A 25526-nucleotide genomic window follows, 5' to 3' on the forward strand; every position below is an offset into this window, starting at 1 on the left:
ATCTTATCTTTTCTTTATGTCATGTTATGTAATCTTATCTTCACCTTTATCTTATGTTATCTTATGTTTATGTTATCTTATCTTCAGCTTTGTCTTATGTTATCTTATCTTTATGTTGTCTTATCTTTATGTTATCTTATCTTCAGCTTTGTCTTATGTTATCTTATCTTTATGTTATCTTAATGTTATCTTATCTTCAGCTTTGTCTTATCTTATCTTATCTTTATGTTATCTTATCTTTATGTTATCTTATCTTTATGTTGTCTTATGTTATCTTATCTTTATGTAATCTTATCTTCAGCTTTGTCTTATCTTATCTTATCTTCATATTTGTCTTATCTTTATGTTATCTTATCTTCAGCTTTATCTTTATGTTATCTTATCTTTATGTTGTATTATCTTTATGTTATCTTATCTTTATGTTGTCTTATGTTATCTTATCTTTATGTTGTCTTATGTTATCTTATCTTTATGTTATCTTATCTTCATATTTGTCTTATGTTATCTTATCTTTATGTAATCTTATCTTCATATTTGTCTTATCTTTATGTTATCTTATCTTCAGCTTTATCTTATGTTATCTTATCTTTATGTTGTCTTATCTTTATGTAATCTTATCTTCAGCTTTGTCTTATGTTATCTTATCTTTATGTTATCTTATCTTTATGTTATCTTATCTTCAGCTTTGTCTTATGTTATCTTATCTTTATGTTGTCTTATCTTTATGTTATCTTATCTTCAGCTTTGTCTTATGTTATCTTATCTTTATGTTGTCTTATCTTTATGTTGTCTTATGTTATCTTATCTTTATGTTATCTTATCTTCATATTTGTCTTATCTTTATGTTATCTTATCTTTATCCTATGTTATCTTTATGTTATCTTATCTTTATCCTATGTTATCTTATGTTATCTTATCTTTGTTATTTTATCTTTATCTTATAGAATAAATGAAATACAATATTTGTATCATAGAATAATAGAAAACAATGGAATGGCAATACTTTATTAATGGTATCAATCAATGTTGTTATCCAAAATGGTTTGTCAAAATGTTTATTGGGATGGATTTGATAAACTCTTTACCAAGTGATAAATGATCATTTGACAGAGAGAGATAAAAGTTATTTCTGTCCAACCACAAAGTGGATTACTTGTCATCGTACTGCTGATGTAACTGATACCCACGTAGGGCCTTTCTTCCAGTCATTCAGTCACTGATTATAGAAGGAGAACTGTTTCCTCCAGTCAGTCAGTCAGTTCTGAGAGAAGGAGAAATGTTTCCGATTGGCTCTGAGGCTGACATAGTGGCATGCGTGTTGGTGGAGAGTATTTCCATAAAGCAGTTTGTGGTTTGCTGCTGTCTGACTGAGTCTAACAGAATGATGCTCAGATAGTGCAGGCAGGATACCAGTGGCAGGATACCAGTGGCAGGATACCAGTGGCAGGATACCAGTGGCAGGATACCAGTGGCAGGATAACAGTGGCAGGATACCAGGATACCAGGATACCAGTGGCAGGATACCAGTGGCAGGATACCAGTGGCAGGATAACAGTGGCAGGATACCAGGATACCAGGATACCAGTGGCAGGATACCAGTGGCAGGATAACAGTGGCAGGATACCAGTGGCAGGATACCAGGATACCAGGCTTCAGCTGTGCATGTAGTTTGTTTATTGTCCTGTCAGTACAGTCCTGTAGGTATGATATTGTCCTGTCAGTACAGTCCTGTAGGTATGATATTGTCCTGTCAGTACAGTCCTGTAGGTATGATATTGTCCTGTCAGTACAGTCCTGTAGGTATGATATTGTCCTGTCAGTACAGTCCTGTAGGTATGATATTGTCCTGTCAGTACAGTCCTGTAGGTATGATATTGTCCTGTCAGTAGAGTTACTGAGTGAGTCCAGTAGATTCAGGAGTTACTGAGTGAGTCCAGTAGATTCAGGAGTTACTGAATGAGTCCAGTAGATGCAGGAGTTACTGAATGAGTTCAGTAGATTCAGGAGTTACTGAGTGAGTCCAGTAGATTCAGGAGTTACTGAGTGAGTCCAGTAGATTCAGGAGTTACTGAGTGAGTCCAGTAGATTCAGGAGTTACTGAATGAGTCCAGTAGATTCAGGAGTTACTGAGTGAGTCCAGTAGATTCAGGAGTTACTGAGTGAGTCCAGTAGATACAGGAGTTACTGAGTGAGTCCAGTAGATTCAGGAGTTACTGAGTGAGTCCAGTAGATTCAGGAGTTACTGAGTGAGTCCAGTAGATTCAGGACTTACTGAGTGAGTCCAGTAGATGCTCAGTTCAGAGGTCGTCTTAGAGGAAAGTAAAGGATTGGTGAGGTGACAAGTGACTAAATAGATAGTTAGTTTATCCCATCATGTACAGTAAGTCACAGCACCTTTCATTTGACCTAAAGTGTTGTCACCTGTGGTTGACAGCCAGTAACACTCAGTTCCACATCAATGGTTCTTACCCAGGGTGTTATTAACAGTCCAGTCAAGAACTGTCAGTGTGCAGCATGTTTAACAGTATTGGCCCCTGGGACCACAGTGCAAGGCCTGCCGTGTCCTGCATGCCGTGTGCACCAGAACAGTAGCAGAAGCATGCTAGTTGATCTCAGGCAGCCCACCTAAACAAGGGTTGTGGTCTGAGAAAAATGGGTTGTTTTGTGGTCTGAGATCGGTATGGTCGTGTCAGAGGCCGACCCCTTCCAGGAAGTCAAGCTGAGCCACACAGGCAGATGGTAGTGAGTGGGATGGAGGAGCTCAGGTCCTCAGCAGCACTCCTTTTCTAAGCCATTTCATACAGTAACTATTAACTAAGCATGTGCTGTCTCCTCAGAGGAGAGCTGCAGATTACTATGTAGGATAATGTATAGAATGGCTCCATGACATGACTTACGTATCTATTACTGTATGTGGTGGAAATGGCTTCTATATTTCATACAGCAACACAAAGTCATCTACTGTTCTTCTTTAATCTGGTCTTATTTTGTCATCTCTCTCTCTTTCTCTCTCTCTCTCACTCTCTCCCTCCTCTCTCTCTCCCTCTCTCCCTCCCTCTATAGCGCTCTCTCTCTATCTATCTATCTACTTTCTATCTCTCTCTCCCTCTCTCTCCCTCTCTCACCCTCACTCTCTTTCTCTCTCTCTCTTACTCTCACTCTCTCTCACTCTCTCCCTCCTCTCTCTCTCTCACTCTCTCCCTCCTCTCCCTCTATCTCTCTCCCTCCCTCTATAGCGCTCTCTCTATCTATCTACTCTCTATCTCTCTCGCTCTCTCTCACCCTCACTCTCTTTCTCTCTCTCTCTTACTCTCCACCTCTCTCTCTCTCATTCTCTCTATATCAATCAATCTCTCTCTCTATCTCTCTCTCACTCACTCTCTCTCTGTCCCTCTTTCTCTGTTTCGCTTTCTCTACCTCTCTCTCCCTCACTCCCTCTCTCTCCCTCACTCACTCTCTATCTCTCACTCTTTCTCTCACTCTCTCTCACTCTCTCTCACTCTCTCACTCTCACTCTCTCTCTCGCTCTCTCTCCCAGTCTCTCTCTCAGTCTCTCTCTCTGTCCCTCTCTCTTTGTTTCTGTCCCTCTCTTTGTCCCTTTCTCTGTCTCTCTTTCTCTCTCTGTCTCTCTCTCGCTCTCTCTCCCTCACACTCTCTGTCTCTCTCTCACACACACTCTCTGTCTCTCTCTCTCTCTTTCTCTTCCTCTCTCTTTCTTTCTCTCCCTCCACATCTCAAATCAGATGTGAGGTATAGAATAATAACACTAGGGGGAGTAAATACAAACAAATGAGACACTTTTTAGTTTCACATGGTTGAATACCAGTATATTAATAATGAGTCTATCAGCTTTTAGTTTCACATGGTTGAATACCAGTATATTAATAATGAGTCTATCAGCTTTTAGTTTCACATGGTTTAATACCAGTAGATTAATAATGAGTCTATCAGCTTTTAGTTTCACATGGTTGAATACCAGTATATTAATAATGAGTCTATCAGCTTTTAGTTTCACATGGTTGAATACCAGTAGATTAATAATGAGTCTATCAGCTTTTAGTTTCACATGGTTGAATACCAGTATATTAATAATGAGTCTATCAGCTTTTAGTTTCACATGGTTGAATACCAGTATATTAATAATGAGTCTATCAGCTTTTAGTTTCACATGGTTGAATACCAGTATATTAATAATGAGTCTATCAGCTTTTAGTTTCACATGGTTGAATACCAGTATATTAATAATGAGTCTATCAGCTTTTAGTTTCACATGGTTGAATACCAGTATATTAATAATGAGTCTATCAGCTTTTAGTTTCACATGGTTGAATACCAGTATATTAATAATGAGTCTATCAGCTTTTAGTTTCACATGGTTGAATACCAGTATATTAATAATGAGTCTATCAGCTTTTAGTTTCACATGGTTGAATACCAGTATATTAATAATGAGTCTATCAGCTTTTAGTTTGACATGGTTGAATACCAGTATTTAATAATGAGTCTATCAGCTTTTAGTTTACATGGTTGAATACCAGTATATTAATAATGAGTCTATCAGCTTTTAGTTTCACATGGTTGAATACCAGTATATTAATAATGAGTCTATCAGCTTTTAGTTTCACATGGTTGAATACCAGTATATTAATAATGAGTCTATCAGCTTTTAGTTTCACATGGTTGAATACCAGTATATTAATAATGAGTCTATCAGCTTTTAGTTTCACATGGTTGAATACCAGTATATTAATAATGAGTCTATCAGCTTTTAGTTTCACATGGTTGAATACCAGTATATTAATAATGAGTCTATCAGCTTTTAGTTTCACATGGTTGAATACCAGTATATTAATAATGAGTCTATCAGCTTTTAGTTTCACATGGTTTAATACCAGTAGATTCACAAGGCTGAAATCTGAGCACTACTTTCTCACAGGAGACGTTCCAAATGGCACCTTACTCCCTACAGAGTGCACTTCTTTGACCACTACTTTGAGTGCACTACTTTGACCACTACTTTGAGTGCACTATTTTGAGTGCACTACTTTGAGTGCACTACTTTGACCACTACTTTGAGTGCACTACTTTGACCACTACTTTGAGTGCACTATTTTGAGTGCACTACTTTGAGTGCACTACTTTGACCACTACTTTGAGTGCACTACATTGACCACTACTTTGAATGCACTACTTTGAGTGCACTACTTTGTGCTATAAGGACATAGGGTGCCTAGTTCAAGACATTGCTGATTACCTATTAAATCACAAGATGCAGTGATGGATGGAATGGATTGGTTTACACGTCACAAACGGCTGTTTCTCATTGGGTTCATAAGTGATTGGATTTGTCCAGTGGTTAATGTGTAAATCGGGAGGTGCCGTAACCAGGGGCGGAAGTCCCGGGGGGGACGGGGGGGACACGACCCCCCCATCCTGGGAAAATATGATTTGTCCCCCCCCAATATATCACTGAAACATAACTATGTAATTTAAATAATATTAATAATACGCAATGAAAGCAATTGAGCTGATTATAGACACTTAATAGCGCGTTTTTAATTTTCAAAATATTGCGACCCCCCCACCCATTGCCTCACAATGGTTTGATCCACTGCCAGTTCCTTAGCTTGCTACGTAACTGACGTGAGGTTAATCCAGTCAATCGCGCACACACACTAGCTGAATATGCAGAGCTAGCGCGCAAATATTAACTATTAAACTAGCTAGTACCTATTCCATTTATGTGGCGTCGTCAAAGATGGAATCAGCATGCAGATGATGTAAGTTAGTGCTTCAAAGTCCCTGTGATAAGGTTAGCGATAAACTGAAGTCCAACCTGAACAGAACTACACTCTCTTCTACCATTGTCTTAAATATATTTAATGGTCTCGTTGCAAAAGCTAAATTGTCGCAAGTGAACTTTTATTTATTTATTTTATTTCACCTTTATTTAACCCGGGTAGCAAAGATTATAGCATACACCACTGAAACTGAATTGGTGCTCGCTATCTTTGCAAATTCAGCTATTGTTGGAAGCCAGCCAATATGAAACAAACTATTAAAATTACAAAAGGTAGCAGCATATGTTGTGTAAATGGTGAACTCACACAGCTGTCAACTCTTGTCATTTTAATCCGGTTCACATTTGCTAGCTACCTTTTAGATCGAAGCCCAAATAGAATGATTGAAGATGATAGAAGCCCATCTCCTACTGTAAATAACCTACACACTGTGTGTGTAGCCAGCCAGCCAGCCAGGTAGAAAAATGGCAGAAAAATAAAAGACGGACATCAGAGTACTTTTCAAAACACCAAAACGCATAGTAAGAACTCTAGTACCCTAATATCTCAAAGACTAGTTGATAAAATGTTCATAAGAAAGAAATGAAATTCTAATGGAAATGTTTCACAATGATGTCATTAGGCAGAGCAGGCAACAGATGGCACACAGACAGCAGAGTTGGGGACAGATATGCAGAGACAGGGAGTCTCAGGTAAGTTTGTTGAGTCTTTGTTTGGCAACATTATGAAAGGTTCTCCATTTTTTTGACTTGTAAAATAGGAACATAATTGGAAAATGCCATGGATACCCCCACTCTCAACTTAAACTGGTGACTGAACTAAGATTTGTTAAAGGCAATGGTATTGCTGTTGTGAGTAGTTGTGTAGTTTTGGGTACCGGTAGTTAGGAGTACGGCAAACACCTTATTTCTTTGGTTCCTCAATATACATTTACCATCTTACAATGTAGGCTATGTGTTACAGCACTACTTTTGGTGTCCCCCTCAGGAATTGCTCTTGAGAAAATTTCATGTAATTGTCCCCTCCAAAGTTGATATCAGATTTTCGCCAATGGCCGTAACAAAAAGTGAGAACGAGAGGGGGGGTGACCTGGGGAGTTCTGAGGTAGCGGAATGCAAGAGAAATAAAAATCTCCTCTAAAATAAAGCATCATGCATATCGTCGTAGTTGCGTAGTGACAAAGAGCAGAAGAGTAGAGGCACTTACTGAAGTTCTACACATGGGGAACATTTTTAGTAGCCTAGGATCCGGGAAAAGGCCTTTTATCAACGCATTTCATACAATTCTATGTCATTTTACATGACTGGAGACTTTTTTAATCTGGAGGCTAAAGAAACGCACACCTGGTTAAGCGAGGTGATGGCGAGCAGAGTAGAACACTTAAAAAAGTAAAGGAGAGTCATAAACATAAATAGCTCTATTTAGCCATTCTAGTGGAAGTAGTACATGTGTTTCTAAGTTGTCTGAAGGTGAGCCAGTCAGTAGAGCTACCAGTCTGACTGTCTGTCTTCAGACCAAGCTTTGTTCCTTAGCTGAAATAACTCATCATGTTCAGGAGTGACCCACAGGTTGGCTCTATCTTTCATTCCTAATCTCTTCAATGGAGCATGTTTATCAGATACACAGATAAACATATTAGCAGTGGTGTGTATTCATCGATGTTAAGGGAAGCCAGGCTTACCCAAATATATATAAAAACATTTTAAATCATAATCTCTTTCGTCTCTCTGTGTTTTCATCATTTTTCCATCGATTCGAAATTGGCAAAATCTCACCGAAGAAATCATCATAGCGAGGGGAAACAGCGCCCCCCTGTCTCAGTATGTGTAGCCCATGTATCTGATGCTGTCTGGTCAAACGGAGTATGACATGTTGCCGCCGTAGTGTTTGATTGATTGATGCCAGCGAGCGTATGGCCTCCCTTAATAAAAAAAAAGATATAAAAGAATTAGTAAATCAGTGTTGAGCTGAACTCAACAGTTGTCCTAGCAAAACGTGTCTGACTCTGGTCTGCTTGTGGTGATGTCCTGCTGTAGCTAGCTTGTCCTAGCAAAACGTGTCTGACTTTGGTCTGCTTGTGTTGATGTCCTGCTGTAGCTAGCTTGTCCTAGCAAAACGTGTCTGACTTTGGTCTGCTTGTGTTGATGTCCTGCTGTAGCTAGCTTGCTAAATCATCCCTTTCCTAAACCATGGATGGAGATGGGGATTTGGACTTGTGGTTTTGACTTAATTCTCTGTACAGAACAATGATTATGATGGCGATTCTGATCTAACCACGAATTCATATATTGTGCCACTGGCCTGAGACGATTGAAGTTTAATTTGTAGCCTCGATATAGACTCATGTTAACTAGCTAGCTAACTTAGCTGCTTGAGCTGTAGGTCCCAGTTGTTATTATTCAGGGACAAACCAACATTATTCATGTGAATAGTGAACAGTAAAGGGCATTGATTGTATTGAGAACTCCTTTGGTTATGTTAAGAACATTAGACTGAACTCCTTCAGCATATTGACTTCAACATGAGGTGCAGCAAGCAGTAGAATACACGGGTCAAGCATGTCTGGCCCAGCAAGCCGTAGAAGACACGGGTCATGCATGTCTGGCCCAGCAAGCAGTAGAATACACGGCTCAAGCATGTCTGGCCTAGCAAGCAGTAGAAGACACGGGTCATGCATGTCTGGCCCAGCAAGCAGTAGAATACACGGGTCAAGCATGTCTGGCCCAGTGGACTCTTTAACATCAATAACTATGAGAGCATCCAGAACCTCCCTAGTAGTGACTTGATGAAGACAGAACATCCAGAACCTCCCTAGTAGTGAATTGATGAAGACAGAACATCCATAACCTCCCTAGTAGTGACTTGATGAAGACAGAACATCCAGAACTTCCCTAGTAGTGACTTGATGAAGACAGAACATCCAGAACTTCCCTAGTAGTGACTTGATGAAGACAGAACATCCAGAACTTCCCTAGTAGTGACTTGATGAAGACAGAACATCCAGAACTTCCCTAGTAGTGACTTGATGAAGACAGAACATCCAGAACTTCCCTAGCAGTGACTTGATGAAGACAGAACATCCAGAACTTCCCTAGTAGTGACTTGATGAAGACAGAACATCCAGAACTTCCCTAGTAGTGACTTGATGAAGACAGAACATCCAGAACCTCCCTAGTAGTGACTTGATGAAGACAGAACATCCAGAACCTCCCTAGTAGTGACTTGCCTTAGAGAGAACAGCGGGACACCATTTAAGGTATCAGGTAAGTCTATGACTGAACATCACCGTGCTTTAGAGATGAGCTTGTGTCTTGAACAGTCTTTTCTGAGTTGTCCTTATTGCTGCTGTTGCCCCTTTCAGGTAAATGGCCTGCTGTAATAACATGTTGGTAAAAGGTGTCCGTTATTGACATTTTGTCTGTTATAGTACTGGAGTTAAATAGAATGGCTGCTTCTTTTTAGTGATTTAATAGCCTTCCAAAACATAGCTGGATCGCCACGAGGGTGAGAAATGTAATTAATTAAATTGCTCAATTTAGCCCTTTTAAACCTCTAGATTCAATCTACCGCTCAGCCTCTGTATTAAAACCTCTAGATTCAGTCTACCACTCAGCCTCTGTGTTAAAACCTCTAGATTCAGTCTTCCACTCAGCCTCTGTGTTAAAACCTCTAGATTCAGTCTACCACTCAGCCTCTGTGTTAAAACCTCTAGATTCAGTCTTCCACTCAGCCTCTGTGTTAAAACCTCTAGATTCAGTCTACCACTCAGCCTCTGTGTTAAAACCTCTATATTCAGTCTACCACTCAGCCTCTGTCACGTCCTGACCAGCAGAGGGAGCAATTGTATTAGTTTTGGTCAGGACATGGCAGGGGTTTTTGTGTTATGTGTAGATTGGTTGTTGGACTCTCAATTGGAGGCAGGTGGTTCTAGTTGCCTCTGATTGGGAGTCCTATAAACAGGTGTGGGCGACGCCGAAGTGAGCGATACCGAAGGTGGAGCAAGGTCCACGTACCGCACCTGAGCCACCTCCAGGATAGGTGAGTTGGGGAGGGAGAGTGTAGCACAGCGCCGTCGTTGACGGCAGCCACCCTCCCTTCCCTCCCTTATTGTTTATTGGTTTTGTTGGCGCCATGTTTCGCTGAGGTGTGCACTATCTCGCCTATATGCACGCACAGCCCAGTCCACCCTGTACCAGCGCCCCGCATTTGCCAGGGCGAAGTGAGCATCGAGCCTGAAGGGGTGATGCCAACCCTGCGCTCAAGACCGCCAGTGCGCCTCTACGGTCCGGTGTTTCCCGCTATACACACTAGCATGGAGGTGCGTGTCTCCAGGCTGGCATGTGCAGTACCAGCCCCACGCATCAGGCGTCTAGTGCGTCAGCCCAGCCTCGCCATTCAGGAGCTGCCAGAGCTGCCCGCCAGTCAAGAGTCACCAGAGCTGCCCGCTAGTCAAGAGTCGCAAGAGCTGCCTGCCAGTCAAGAGTAGCCAGAGCTGCCCGCCAGTCGGGAGTCGCCAGAGCCGCCCGCCAGTCGGGAGTCGCCAGAGCCGCCCGCCAGTCGGGAGTCGCCAGAGCCGCCCGCCAGTCGGGAGTCGCCAGAGCCGCCCGCCAGTCGGGAGTCGCCAGAGCCGCCCGCCAGTCGGGAGTCGCCAGAGCCGCCCGCCAGTCGGGAGTCGCCAGAGCCGCCCGCCAGTCGGGAGTCGCCAGAGCAACCCACCTGCCCGGATCTGCCAGGGTGCCCCGCCTGTCCTCCGGCCCAGCTCGAGTGGCCAGCCTGTCCTCCGGCCCAGCCCGAGTGGCCCGCCTGTCCTCCGGCCCAGCCCGAGTGGCCCGCCTGTCCTCCGGCCCAGCCCGAGTGGCCCGCCTGTCCTCCGGCCCAGCCCGAGTGGCCCGCCTGTCCTCCGGCCCAGCCCGAGTGGCCGCCTGCTCTCCGGCCCAGCCCGAGGGGCCCGCCTGTCCTCCGGCCCAGCCCGAGTGGCCCGCCTGTCCTCCGGCCTAGATTCAGATTCAGTCTACCACTCAGCCTCTGTGTTAAAACCTCTAGATTCAGTCTACCGCTCAGCATCTGTGTTAAAACCTCTAGATTCAGTCTACCACTCAGCCTCTGTGTTAAAATCTCTAGATTCAGTCTACCACACAGACTTTGTTTCATAACTGATGATAATTTCCGTACGCATCATTGTCTCTTATCTAGTTCTGTTGGCTTGGAGACTCTGACTACCAGAAGGGCCCAACATTGGCTATTATTTCGATATAAAGCACTTCTACAGAAACTCCCATACTACTTCACATCGCTTCTAAATTAGACTTCTAGTAACTATAAGACTCTCAAGACTGGTTGGTACTAGAGGTTCCACGGGTCTCCTCTGAGTTAAGACTGGTTGGTACTAGAGGTTCCACGGGTCTCCTCTGAGTTAAGACTGGTTGGTACTAGAGGTTCCACGGGTCTCCTCTGAGTTAAGACTGGTTGGTACTAGAGGTTCCACGGATCTCCTCTGAGTTAAGACTGGTTGGTACTAGAGGTTCCACGGGTCTCCTCTGAGTTAAGACTGGTTGGTACTAGAGGTTCCACGGGTCTCCTCTGAGTTAAGACTGGTTGGGACTAGAGGTTCCACAGGTCTCCTCTGAGTTAAGACTGGTTGGTACTAGAGGTTCCACGGGTCTCCTCTGAGTTAAGACTGGTTGGTACTAGAGGTTCCACGGGTCTCCTCTGAGTTAAGACTGGTTGGTACTAGAGGTTCCACAGGTCTCCTCTGAGTTAAGACTGGTTGGTACTAGAGGTTCCACGGGTCTCCTCTGAGTTAAGACTGGTTGGTACTAGAGGTTCCACGGGTCTCCTCTGAGTTAAGACTGGTTGGTACTAGAGGTTCCACAGGTCTCCTCTGAGTTAAGACTGGTTGGTCTTAGAGGTTCCACGGGTCTCCTCTGAGTTAAGACTGGTTGGTCTTAGAGGTTCCACGGGTCTCCTCTGAGTTAAGACTGGTTGGTACTAGAGGTTCCACGGGTCTCCTCTGAGTTAAGACTGGTTGGTACTAGAGGTTCCACGGGTCTCCTCTGAGTTAAGACTGGTTGGTACTAGAGGTTCCACAGGTCTCCTCTGAGTTAAGACTGGTTGGTCTTAGAGGTTCCACGGGTCTCCTCTGAGTTAAGACTGGTTGGTCTTAGAGGTTCCACGGGTCTCCTCTGAGTTAAGACTGGTTGGTACTAGAGGTTCCACGGGTCTCCTCTGAGTTAAGTCTTTTTGGTTGTTCTAGAGCAGTGGTTCCCAAACGTTTTATAGTCCCTTACCCCTTCAAACATTCAACCTCTAGCTGGGTACCCCCTCTAGCACCAGGGTCAGCGCACTCTCAAATGTTGTTTTTTGCCATCATTGTAAGCCTGCCACACACACACACACTATACGATACATTTATTAAACATAAGAATGAGTATGAGTTTATGTCACAACCCAGCTCGTGGGAAGTGACAAAGAGCTCTTATAGGACCAGGGCACGAATAATAATAATATAATAATAATCAATAATTTTGCTCTTTATTTAGCCATCTTACATATAAAACTTTATTTTTTAATGGAAATTGTGAATAACTCACCACAGGTTAATGAGAAGGGTGTGCTTGAAAGGATGCACATAACTCTGCAATGTTGGGTTGTATTGGAGAGAGTCTCAGTCTTAAATCATTTTCCACACACAGTCGGTGCCTGTATTTAGTTTTCATGCTAATGAGGGCCGAGAATCCACTCTCACATAGGTACGTGGTTGCAAAGGGCATCAGTGTCTTAACAGCGCGATTTGCCAAGGCAGGATACTCTGAGCGCAGCCCAATCCAGAAATCTGGCAGTGGCTTCTGATTTAATTACATTTTCACAGAACCTCTTGTTGTAATTTCGATGAGGCTCTCTTGTTCAGATACCAGTAAGTGGACTGGAGGCAGGGCATGAAAGAGATAACGAATCCAGTTGTTTATGTCATCCGTTTCGGGAAAGTACCTGCGTAATTGCGCACCCAACTCACTCAGGTGCTTCGCTATATCACATTTAACATTGTCCATTACCTTGAGTTAATTTACACACAAAAATCCTACAATGATGGAAAGACCTGTGTGTTGTCCTTGTTAAAAGTTCTTTGGGATAGGGGGCGGTGTTTTGACATCCGGATGAAAAGTGTGCCCAAAGTAAACTGCCTGCTACTTAGGCCCAGAAGCTAGCCTGTTTAGGATAGGGGGCAGTATTGACACGGCTGGATAAAAAACATACCCGATTTAATCTGGTTACCACTCCTACCCAGTAACTAGAATATGCATATACTTATTACATATGGATAGAAAACACCCTAAATTTTCTAAAACTGTTTGAATGGTGTCTGTGAGTATAACAGAACTCAAATGGCAGGTCAAAACCTGAGAGATTCCTTTACAGGAAGTGGCCTGTCTGACCATTTCTTGAACTTCTTTTCCATCTCTATCATTTACTAAGGATCTCTGCTCTAACGTGACACTTCCCACGTCGTCCATAGGCGCTCAGAGCCCGGGAAAAAACAGAATGTCGTCATTTCAGCCCCAGGCTGAAACACATTATCGCCTTTCTCAAGTGGCCGATCAAGGGACACTGGGCTTAGGCGCGTGACCCGACCGCCCCCGCCTTTGGGATTTTTTCCTCTGTTTGCCGAAAAGGAGATTCCCTGTCGGAATATTATCGCTTTTCTACGAGAAAAATGGCGTAAAAATTGATTTTAAACAGCGGTTGACATGCTTCGAAGTACGGTAATGGAATATTTTGAATTTTATTGTCACGAATTGCGCCATGCGCGCGACACTTCTTTACTATTTCGGATAGTGTCTGGAACGCACGAACAAAACGCCGCTATTCGGATATAACGATGGATTATTTTGGACCAAACCAACATTTGTTATTGAAGTAGCAGTCCTGGGTGTGCATTCTGACGAAGACAACAAAAGGTAATCAAACTTTTATAATAGTAAATATGATTATGGTGAGTGCTAAACTTGCCGGGTGTCTAAATAGCGAGCCCGTGATGCCTGGGCTATGTACTTAGAATATTGCAAAATGTGCTTTCACCAAAAAGCTATTTTAAAATCGGACATATCGAGTGCATAGAGGAGGTCTGTATCTATAATTCTTAAAATAATTGTTATGCTTTTTGTGAACGTTTATCGTGAGTAATTTAGTAAAATGTTAGCGAATTCCCCGGAAGTTTGCGGGGGGTATGCTAGTTCTGAACGTCACATGCTAATGTAAAAAGCTGGTTTTTGATATAAATATGAACTTGATTGAACAAAACATGCATGTATTGTATAACATAATGTCCTAGGGTTGTCATCTGATGAAGATCATCAAAGGTGAGTGCTGCATTTAGCTGTCTTCTGGGTTTTGGTGACATTATATGCTGGCTTGAAAAATGGGTGTCTGATTATTTCTGGCTTGGTACTCTGCTGACATAATCTAATGTTTTGCTTTCGTTGTAAAGCCTTTTTGAAATCGGACAGTGTGGTTAGATTAACGAGAGTCTTGTCTTTAAATAGCTGTAAAATAGTCATATGTTTGAGAAATTGAAGTAATAGGATTTTTAAGGTTTTGAAAATCGCGCCACAGGCTGCCAGTGGCTGTTACGTAGGTGGGACGAATTCGTCCCGCCTAGCCCAGAGAGGCTAGGATATGCATATAATTGGTAGATTTGGATAGAAAACACTCAAAAGTTTCTAAAACTGTCAAAATCATGTCTGTGACTATAACATAACTTATTTGGCAGGCGAAACTCCGAGGACAAACCATCCAGGAAAAAAAATGGAGTTCACTGTGTTTTCAATTGGGTTTCTGTGGTAAACTAGATTTTTGAGGCATCTGGTTACAGTTCCAATGGCTTCCACTAGATGTCAACAGTCATTAGAAATTGGTTGATGTTTTTCCTTTGAGAAATTAAGAAGTACGGCTATTCAGAATGAGAGTCAAGCCAAGTGGACTCTTTTGTTTGCTCCACTTTGATTTTATCCGCTATTGAACACAGTATATTCCGTCTTAAATTGTACCGATTATTTATGTTTTAGGATACCTAAGGATGGATTAGGAAAGTTGTTTGAACAGGTGTAGTACTGCTGGTAGTAGCAGGTGTAGTGCTGCTGGTAGTAGCAGGTGTAGTACTGCTGGTAGTAGCAGGTGATGTACTGCTGGTAGTAGCAGGTGTAGTACTGCTGGTAGTAGCAGGTGTAGTGCTGCTGGTAGTAGCAGGTGTAGTACTGCTGGTAGTAGCAGGTGTAGTACTGCTGGTAGTAGCAGGTGATGTACTGCTGGTAGTAGCAGGTGTAGTACTGCTGGTAGTAGCAGGTGTAGTGCTGCTGGTAGTAGCAGGTGTAGTGCTGCTGGTAGTAGCAGGTGTAGTACTGCTGGTAGTAGCAGGTGTAGTACTGCTGGTAGTAGCAGGTGTAGTACTGCTGGTAGTAGCAGGTGTAGTACTGCTGGTAGTAGCAGGTGTAGTACTGCTGGTAGTAGCAGGTGTAGTACTGCTGGTAGTAGCAGGTGTCGTACTGCTGGTAGTAGCAGGTGTAGTACTGCTGGTAGTAGCAGGTGTAGTACTGCTGGTAGTAGCAGTACTACCAGTAGAGCTGGTATGTGTCTCTATGGACGTGGGCCTTACTTTTTTTTGACCATTTATCCATTTTGGAGCAAACGGAATGAGCAGCAGCTACGTTTGGCTACATTTGGACCATTAGTGGAATTCCCGCGATAGAGTAACGGTTAACTGATTGGATATTCATTATTTGACTAGGCTTCCTGTATTTGACATTGTGTTGTTGTTTCGCTGAACACTAGATTGCTTAATTTTCTTTTTGGAAGTGAAACGAGGCTACTCAGTCGAGGAAAAAAACTCACCCAAATGTATCGTCCCGTTGGAATATATAAATGGACTGTTTGAAAATGAGAAGCATTAATAAAAAATAAATAAAAACATTTTTAAAATGTGAATCACATTTTTATTTGTCGTACTCCCAGGTTGGGAATACCTGCTCTATCGGATGTTCCAGCATCCTAAACCACCCGAGGAGAAAACTGACGCAATCATTCCAAACATGAATGAACTTGGTGACGTAGACACAACATCCAGAACCTTGGCCATCAGTTCTCTTTTTGACGACTGATTCATTTAGGAACACACATGTATTTATCTTAAGTCATCTTTTTGTTCACACATCAACTTCCCTTTTTTTGACTGTTATGTTATTTTTGTGTACATTTCGGTATAGTTTTGAGTTCGGTGTAATAACGTTGACCTGGTTAACCCAGGTAAGGAAGCTGGGGTGGGAGGGAGGGAGGATACCCGAGAAAGGAACCACAATGACGTCTCCTCCACCAAGGCCTCCAAGACAATATAAATACTGTCCCTACCAGGTAGAAAACATGACAACCTACCAAACCAACCCGTAAGGTAAGCAGTTTAATCTACGGTCTTGGTTGTAGTATTACAACAGGTCTCTCTTGCAAAATAGATTTATGATCACCTGTAGCGTGTAGTCTATAAATAGGATTAGATAAGGCTGACCTAAATCAAAACAAGATATCTGACTGTAATTTATTCTTTCCAGGTGAACTGTGATATTTTCGCATTATTATTCAAACGAAGAAAGACAAATCTCCCGGAGCCAATATGAAGTTCAGTTCGGTCCAACTCGTAGCCGCTGTGGTAGTGGTGATGAGCGTCTGTCTGCTGCGCGAATCCGTGGCGCACTCCATCCATCGCCCGCTCAGCGCCCCCCTGCACAGCGCGGATACCGACACCATGGTACAGCTGGTGGCTCAACATGTAAGTTACTTTATCATATTCCATAATGGCTTATAATTGTAGGACTAAACTAAATATATTCTATTTGTAGAACTAGTAGCCTATTATTTTGTATTTTATGCGGGTTTATTTCATTATGATAATGACTTTAAAAAGCCTAATAATACCATTCCTGTCTGTTTCAACAGGCGCAAAGTTCTGACACTGATACTGACACTAAACTGATGCCAGACATCGATACTAAAAAGGTCTGTCTATTAAACCTATGAGTAATGTCATGTTAATCCATGTCTAGCCTACATTATTTTACAGCTTGGTGTGAAATGGTATTTAGTTTAGTGTTGTATTTTCTATTTCTACCACCTGATGCAGCTGTAGGCAATAGGAATCATATCATACTAATGAATTGATGCCTTTGAACTGAACTTTGAACTGACGTCTCCAATGGCAGAACCACAGAGACATCTGCTGCCTGCATGCTAACATCCTGGACTTCTACCTGAGTAACATCCTGACCACTAAGGAGAAGCAGGACAAGCATCATCCTAAACTCCCTGCCCTGAAGGAAGACCTGGCCCGAGTCAGCAGAGACCTGAAGGAACACGGCTGTGTAAGTTCTCCTCTCCGTCATTTGCTTTACCTACACTCCTTTATTTCATCCCCTTCTCTCTTCATCCATTCTTTACCTTTTCAACACACTCCTATGTTTCACTCTGTTTGTCTCTGTCTCTGTCAGAGATCTGAGGGGTGATATTGTGTAGAGATGGTGTTTTTATCACTCAGAGAAAGGGACTGATTTCCTCTCTCTTTCTTCTAGGCTATTAAACACTACAATGACCACCACCACAGCATTGCTTTCCGCAAGAAGTTGGCCGGGGTAATTCTCCATTATACCTGTACAGACTTGATCATTTTCATACTTGTCACAAAGAAACATGATAAACAAAAGTTATGAACAAGAGTTAATGCATTAATCAAAGTGAAAATGAATCCATTGAACATTTGATTGAATGTGATCTTTGTCTAAACCCCCATTGTTTTTGGTTTCTTGTTTCAGATGGAGGAGGGGAAAGGGATAAAGAAAGCCATTGGAGAGATTGACATCCTCTTCACCTTCCTGAAAGACTTCTGTGTGCACGCCTAGATCCAAATACAGGATTCAAATACATCCTATATCATCACATAGAGATGTACATCTAGATCCAACACATCCTATATCATCACATATAGATGTACATCTAGATCCAACACATCTATATCATCACATAGAGATGTACATCTAGATCCAACACATCCTATGTCATCACATAGAGATGTACATCTATATCCAACACATCCTATATCATCACATAGAGATGTACATCTAGATCCAACACATCCTATATCATCACATAGAGATGTACATCTAGATCCAACACATCCTATATCATCACATAGAGATGCACATCTAGATCCAACACATCCTGTATCATCACATAGAGATGTACATCTAGATCCAACACATCCTATATCATCACATAGAGATGTACATCTAGATCCAACACATCTATATCATCACAGAGAGATGTACATCTAGATCCAACACATCCTATATCATCACATAGAGATGTACATCTAGATCCAACACATCCTATATCATCACATAGAGATGCACATCTAGATCCAACACATCCTATATCATCACAGAGAGATGTACATCTAGATCCAACACATCCTATATCATCACATATAGATGTACATCTAGATCCAACACATCCTGTATCATCACATAGAGATGTACATCTAGATCCAACACATCCTATATCATCACATAGAGATGTACATCTAGATCCAACACATCCTATACCATCACATAGAGATGTACATCTAGATTTTAGTCATGCTATGTTTCTGTACCTTATATCCTATAAGGATATTGTGTTTTTTTGTATTCATTTTGCATTGCTTATTTATTATTGATCTATTTATTGTTGTTACTAAGAAACATGCAAACTGGTGAAATGTATTTCAAATGCATCATGATTCTGTTCACATCAAATGTGCAGGGTCTTGAGCATTTCATTTGTAGCCGCATTGTGGCCCTTACTTTCTACATCTTGTGCTGGACACAATAATAATACTATATTTATTAAGCTTTTTGGAGAATATATTTAAACAGAGAATCTATTCCATTTTTAAGTTATTGTCATTGTTAAATTATTATGAAATGTTTAAGTTATTTATACATCTATTGAACAAATACGTATTTTGCTATAAAGTGATTGTATTTATATAGGAAGTGAATGCAGCTGTCTGTAACATGGGGAAATGTATTGAATTTGCCACAGTGTTTGTAACCTAAGATTCCTAAAATAAAAACTTTTCAAAAGCACATTCTTCTTTTCATATTTATTATCGTGTCTTTACACAGTGTACGGTACAGACTTAGACAGCAGTAGAATAACTTTAAATGTGTACAGCAGTAGTTATATAGGATGATCCTGGACTAGAATACAGTGTAGACTTAGACAGCAGTAGTTATATAGGATGATCCTGGACTAGAATACAGTATAGACTTATACAGCAGTAGTTATATAGGATGAGCCTGGACTAGAATACAGTGTAGACTTAGACAGCAGTAGTTATATAGGATGAGCCTGGACTAGAATACAGTGTAGACTTAGACAGCAGTAGTTATATAGGATGAGCCTGGACTAGAATACAGTATAGACTTATACAGCAGTAGTTATATAGGATGATCCTGGACTAGAATACAGTATAGACTTATACAGCAGTAGTTATATAGGATGAGCCTGGACTAGAATACAGTGTAGACTTAGACAGCAGTAGTTATATAGGATGAGCCTGGACTAGAATACAGTGTAGACTTAGACAGCAGTAGTTATATAGGATGAGCCTGGACTAGAATACAGTATAGACTTAGACAGCAGTAGTTATATAGGATGAGCCTGGACTAGAATACAGTATAGACTTAGACAGCTGTAGTTATATAGGATGAGCCTGGACTAGAATACAGTATAGACTTAGACAGCAGTAGTTATATAGGATGAGCCTGGACTAGAATACAGTATAGACTTAGACAGCAGTAGTTATATAGGATGAGCCTGGACTAGAATACAGTATAGACTTAGACAGCAGTAGTTATATAGGATGAGCCTGGACTAGAATACAGTGTAGCGTTAGACAGAAGTAGATTAACTTTATTTTTCCAGAATGATCTCTAGAAGCTGAACATACAATCAACATTAAATTCACACATTCAGCACACATATATAACTCTACTTCCCATAGAAATACATTGTTCACTGTGTACAGCGACCACAGAGCAAGGTTTAAGGGTGAATTCATCAATAAATGGTTCCTAAATAGATTGGGCCAGTTTCCCGGAGATTCTCCATTGAGTCCAGTACTAGACTTAATCAGGGTCCGGAAAACATCTGCAGACTGTGATGTTGAAATGGGAATCATTTTCAGTAAAATTACACAGGCATTTTAGGCCTTCATTATTATAGCAAACAATATATAATATCTGTCAATTCAGTGAGAGTTGATGACAGAAACAGAAGTGCTGTCATTATGCTCAATAAAACACATTATCTAAACCTTGGAGTGTCATTACTGATAATGTCTGGAATATACAATAACATTAACTATCGTTGACGTGTGTGTGTGTCTCCAAGTGTGTGTACTTGTGTTTGTGTCTAAATGTGTGTGTGTGTGTGTGTGTGTGTGTGTGTGTGTGTGTGTGTGTGTGTGTGTGTGTGTGTGTGTGTGTGTGTGTGTGTGTGTGTGTGTGTGTGTGTGTGTTGGTGTGTGTTGGTGAATGAGTGTGTGTATTGTGTCATGCAGAGAGCATGCTCCAACAGTGGGATTGTCCAATCAGGAAGTTCACCTGCTTCCCCAGTTCAGGTAAATGACAACATGATGACACCTGACACCTGAGACAGGTAAACACTTACTTCCTGGTTCCTCTCTGCTCTTCTCTGCTCCGCATGCAGGCCAGAGGAAGCAGCTGGTGGAGGTTTGGCCGGGGGTGTGGCCGGTGGCATGACTGGTGGTGTGGCCGGGGGCGTGGCTGGGCCAGGTTCTTGTATTCCACCTCTGGAGTGTTTAAGGTGATGAAACACAGACAGAGAGATAATGACCTGGAGTTTTTACAGCTATTTCCTGTTCCACATCAGCAGAGGAAACGGAGGGCTTTCAGAGAGCAAACAAAGGATGTATCTTCCTGAGAATTACCCATAATTACCCCATGGTGACAGTGACCCCCCCACCACCACACCTCTCAGCTCCTAACTGTGACCCCCCCCCCCCACCACCACACCTCACAGCTCCTAACTGTGACCCCCCCCCCCCCCCCCCACCACACCTCTCAGCTCCTAACTGTGACCCCCCACCACCACCACACCTCTCAGCTCCTAACTGTGACCCCCCCCACCACCTCTCAGCTCCTAACTGTGACCCCCCCACCACCACCACACCACACCTCACAGCTCATAACTGTGACCCCCCCCCCCCCCCCACCACACCTCTCAGCTCCTAACTGTGACCCCCCACCACCACCACACCTCTCAGCTCCTAACTGTGACCCCCCCCACCACCTCTCAGCTCCTAACTGTGACCCCCCCACCACCACCACACCTCTCAGCTCCTAACTGTGACCCCCCACCACACCTCTGACTAGATATACCAAATGTAACATTAGACTATACAATGTTTAGACTAGCTGTATCCAGAGAGACATTACCTGTACTGCTGTAAGTGGTGCCATACTATGTGAGGTTTAACCCAGTTCTTATTGCAGAGGTCTAACCCAGTTCTTATTGCAAAGCTCTAACCCAGTTCTTATGACAGAGGTCTAACCCAGTTCTTATGACAGAGTCCTAACCCAGTTCTTATGACAGAGGTCTAACCCAGTTCATATGACAGAGGTCTAACCCAGTTCTTATGACAGAGGCCTAACCCAGTTCTTATGACAGAGGTCTAACCCAGTTCTTATGACAGAGGCCTAACCCAGTTCTTATGACAGAGGTCTAACCCAGTTCTTATGACAGAGGTCTAACCCAGTTCTTATGACAGAGGTCTAACCCAGTTCTTATGGCAGAGGTCTAACCCAGTTCTTATGGCAAAGGTCTAACCCAGTTCTTATGACAGAGTCCTAACCCAGTTCTTATGGCAGAGGTCTAACCCAGTTCTTATGACAGAGGTCTAACCCAGTTCTTATGGCAGAGGTCTAACCCAGTTCTTATGACAGAGGCCTAACCCAGTTCTTATGACAGAGGTCTAACCCAGTTCTTATGACAGAGGCCTAACACAGTTCTTATGACAGAGGCCTAACCCAGTTCTTATGACAGAGGCCTAACCCAGTTCTTATGGCAGAGGTCTAACCCAGTTCTTATGACAGAGGCCTAACCCCGTTCTTATGACAGAGGTCTAACCCAGTTCTTATGGCCAGAGTCCTAACCCAGTTCTTATGACAGAGGTCTAACCCAGTTCTTATGGCAGAGGTCTAACCCAGTTCTTATGGCAGAGTCCTAACACAGTTCTTATGGCAGAGGCCTAACCCAGTTCTTATGGCCAGAGTCCTAACCCAGTTCTTATGACAGAGGCCTAACCCAGTTCTTATGACAGAGGTCTAACCCAGTTCTTATGACAGAGGTCTAACCCAGTTCTTATGACAGAGGCCTAACACAGTTCTTATGACAGAGGCCTAACCCAGTTCTTATGACAGAGGCCTAACCCAGTTCTTATGACAGAGGCCTAACCCAGTTCTTATGGCAGAGGTCTAACCCAGTTCTTATGACAGAGGCCTAACCCAGTTCTTATGACAGAGGTCTAACCCAGTTCTTATGACAGAGGTCTAACCCAGTTCTTATGACAGAGGCCTAACCCAGTTCTTATGGCAGAGGTCTAACCCAGTTCTTATGGCAGAGGTCTAACCCAGTTCTTATGGCAGAGTCCTAACCCAGTTCTTATGGCAGAGGTCTAACCCAGTTCTTATGGCAGAGGTCTAACACAGTTCTTATGGCAGAGGTCTAACCAACCCAGTTCTTATGACAGAGGTCTAACCCAGTTCTTATGACAGAGGTCTAACCCAGTTCTTATGGCCAGAGTCCTAACCCAGTTCTTATGACAGAGGTCTAACCCAGTTCTTATGGCAGAGGTCTAACCCAGTTCTTATGGCAGAGGTCTAACCCAGTTCTTATGGCAGAGGTCTAACCCAGATCTTATGACAGAGGTCTAACCCAGTTATGATGGAAGAAGAATGAAACACATTATGATGACGGGCGAAGACAATTGAGGACACTTGAAATAGCAACCTCATACAAACTTCCGCCGATATTCTCTGAATGATGACTTTTTTTTAACAGATACGAAAAGGTTTCTTGCTGCGTTGCTGATTTGGAGAGAATAAAGGTCTTTGTAGGGCTTTGGAGGAAGTTCAGTGAATGATGCTTGATAAGTAATCTTACCTGAAACCTGAAGACTTGTGTTAGCTCTCTGAGGTAAGCTCCCAGAGCTAATGCCTAGGCTTTAGCTCAGTGGGCTAACATTGTATTTTGCTCCACAGACGACCCGGGTTAAAAGGCAGTTGGTCACAGTAGCACGTAAAATGATTTGAATCTGTCTCCACCTTCTCCATATGGTTCAATGTCCAACTGATGGACGTTTGTAACCATTTAAAACCGTACAACACGCCGTTGATTGTTCTGACTGACTGGAAATCAGCTGAATGCTTCAGTCAGTCTTCAGAACCACTTTTTCTCTGACCACATTGACTCATACAGTACTTAGATTGGAGCCGAAAGGCGACGTGCAGACGTCTACAACTCCATCTATCTGGGTCAGACCCGACCTAGCAGTGGTGAACCACGTAGGAGTGTGACCTGGTTTCAGTGGGTAACACAGATCAGGGGGAGAGAGCAGAGTTGTCAACTCATCCTACCCAGGGATGAACAGAACCAACCTCTTCCAGTAAGTACCAGACAACCTTACAAAACTGAACGAACCCCATTGGATCGGGGACCAATAGTGAGGTACAGATAGTGAGAATTTGCATGGCAAAAGCTTTGGGTTGGTTAAAGGCCATTGATGATCCATTACAGTATCCTCCTCCACAAAACCGCTTTTATCAGCATGATGCACCACAAAGGTTAGACAGACCTGGCAGCAAGAGATTCTTTCTGCATTTCTGCACTTTTGTTATTGTTTGTATTAAGCCAGAGTGATGACGGTGTTGTATAGTATGAATGATAGCAGTAAAATGCTTAATTGAGTCTTTTAAATTAATGACACAAAATAAACAATGTTTTTAAAATAATTAATTAATCAATCCTCAGTAGTAGAATCATTACAAGTTATAAAAACAAAATGGAATATTCTCTAAATTATTTCCCAGAAAGGTCATATTTACTATGATATTGCAATAACAGTTTAGAAAGTAAGCTATTAAAGCACATCAGTGGGTCAGGTTCACATTTAGTAGAGAGGAGCACAGTTTAGAAGCCTACAGAACAGCAGTTATCAAGAAGATAGTGGATATAGAGCATCAGATACTCATAGACGCATCTCTTCCTTAACTTCAATAGAACTACAGCTGCTTGAAGGGGGAATAACACCAATCATGAACCTTCAACCTCGTTTTATCCATCCAGTAATCTCGAAGTGGTAAACTCTCTCTAGAACGCAAAACCACAACAAACAAATCTAACCGCAGGACATCGTAGATCTGAAAGAGAGATAACAGCAAGCTCAGCACCAATGCGTCTTGTGCTGGCCACTCCATGGAAATTTTGCGCTAACGAAATGCTGTTACACTTTTAAGCATCACGTTTCGACTGTGGGAATTTTTGAAAGGTGAAGTGATGGGTATATAACATGAAAGAAGAAGTGCAGACTGTCAAACTACAGTTCTGCTACACTGCTCTTCTCTCCTCCGTTAATTACGACTTTAAACAATAAGACCGACAAGATGCGCACTATGATGTTGATGACGGTTGGTCTGCTGGCGTTGATGTTTGGACACCTGGATGGACGCGCTCATGGCCGGAAACGACGCGACAGACCAAACTGTCTCCAACGGACGGTCTCTCCCAGACTGATCAACGAATTACTCAACAAAACAGAAACTCTCACAAACTCTTTACCAGTAAGTAGAAAACTGTTTTCATACTGTTTCAAATGCCTGAAATAAATATTGTTATGTGCATAGTAATTAATTGAAATGTATTTTGTTACAGACGTTCCCCAGAAAAATATATGAAAGACTTCTGCCCAAAATCTGTACAACGTGTGCTAAGGTATATTTATAAATCATATTTATAAATCAAAACATAGACTGTTACTGAACTAATTTAGCATTTTATTAAACAAGTAAGAGTAAGAGCAAGCAACACAACTTGAATTATTTTCATTTTATTTTTTAGAAACAACTTGGCATCTGGGAAATCAACAAGATATTGGATGTCTATGGCAATGTGTTCAACCAGAAATCTTTGGAAGGTCTGTACCCCAAACACTTTGAGGATCTTCTGGCAAGGCTGGAAAAAGATGTGCAATCTTGTGTGAGTATTGAACTTTAAGATAGTTCTATTTTTGACCACCTCTTAGAGGAAATGACATTTCTGTTCATCTGTTCTGTTGTATTGTCATCACATGTTAAGGTTAAACACTGACAGTGTTGTAGCTTCAATGAGGCTAACAGAGGTGTATGAGTTCCTCAAGAGCCTATGCCAATCCCAAAGTTGGAATAGTTACCACTTTATTACTGTATGTAATCAGCAATGTTAATATTATGAATATTATAATATGTAATATTCATAAGTAAACATATTCAAAAATAACATTTTAATTAATTTTAACATGATGAACAGGAACTACATTTACACTAACGGGTGACCAAAAATAACTGTCTGAAAGCCTCCAATCAGCCC

The 25526-nt window shown here is 42.1% G+C and overlaps 1 protein-coding gene and 1 long non-coding RNA gene across 2 annotated transcripts; both read left to right on the forward strand.

Moving 5' to 3' along the window:
- Positions 1–16400: 16400 nt before the first annotated feature.
- On the forward strand, positions 16401–18888 carry LOC145861319 (uncharacterized). The gene is made up of 5 exons (XM_082963293.1): positions 16401–16614; positions 16782–16841; positions 17045–17203; positions 17411–17470; positions 17651–18888. The coding sequence occupies exons 1-5, from the start codon at positions 16459–16461 to the stop codon at positions 17735–17737; spliced, it is 522 nt and encodes a 173-aa protein (XP_082819419.1). The 5' UTR covers positions 16401–16458; the 3' UTR covers positions 17738–18888.
- A 5615-nt stretch (positions 18889–24503) lies between these two features.
- Positions 24504–25181, forward strand: LOC145861320 (uncharacterized). Its single transcript, XR_014381051.1, has 3 exons — positions 24504–24742; positions 24834–24893; positions 25020–25181. It is a non-coding gene; the product is annotated as an uncharacterized LOC145861320 (long non-coding RNA).
- Positions 25182–25526: the final 345 nt, after the last annotated feature.

The sequence above is a fragment of the Salmo salar genome, chromosome 17, assembly GCF_965601325.2.
Source record: "Salmo salar chromosome 17, fSalSal1, whole genome shotgun sequence".
Lineage (NCBI taxonomy): Eukaryota > Metazoa > Chordata > Actinopteri > Salmoniformes > Salmonidae > Salmo > Salmo salar.

Excerpts from the sequence above, each read along its gene's own strand:
- LOC145861319 (XM_082963293.1), top strand. The coding sequence starts at position 16,459 with ATGAAGTTCAGTTCGGTCCAACTCGTAGCCGCTGTGGTAGTGGTGATG. Across the intron at positions 16,615-16,781 it reads TACAGCTGGTGGCTCAACAT|GCGCAAAGTTCTGACACTGA; the intron begins GTAAGTTACTTT and ends CTGTTTCAACAG. Across the intron at positions 16,842-17,044 it reads CAGACATCGATACTAAAAAG|AACCACAGAGACATCTGCTG; the intron begins GTCTGTCTATTA and ends CTCCAATGGCAG.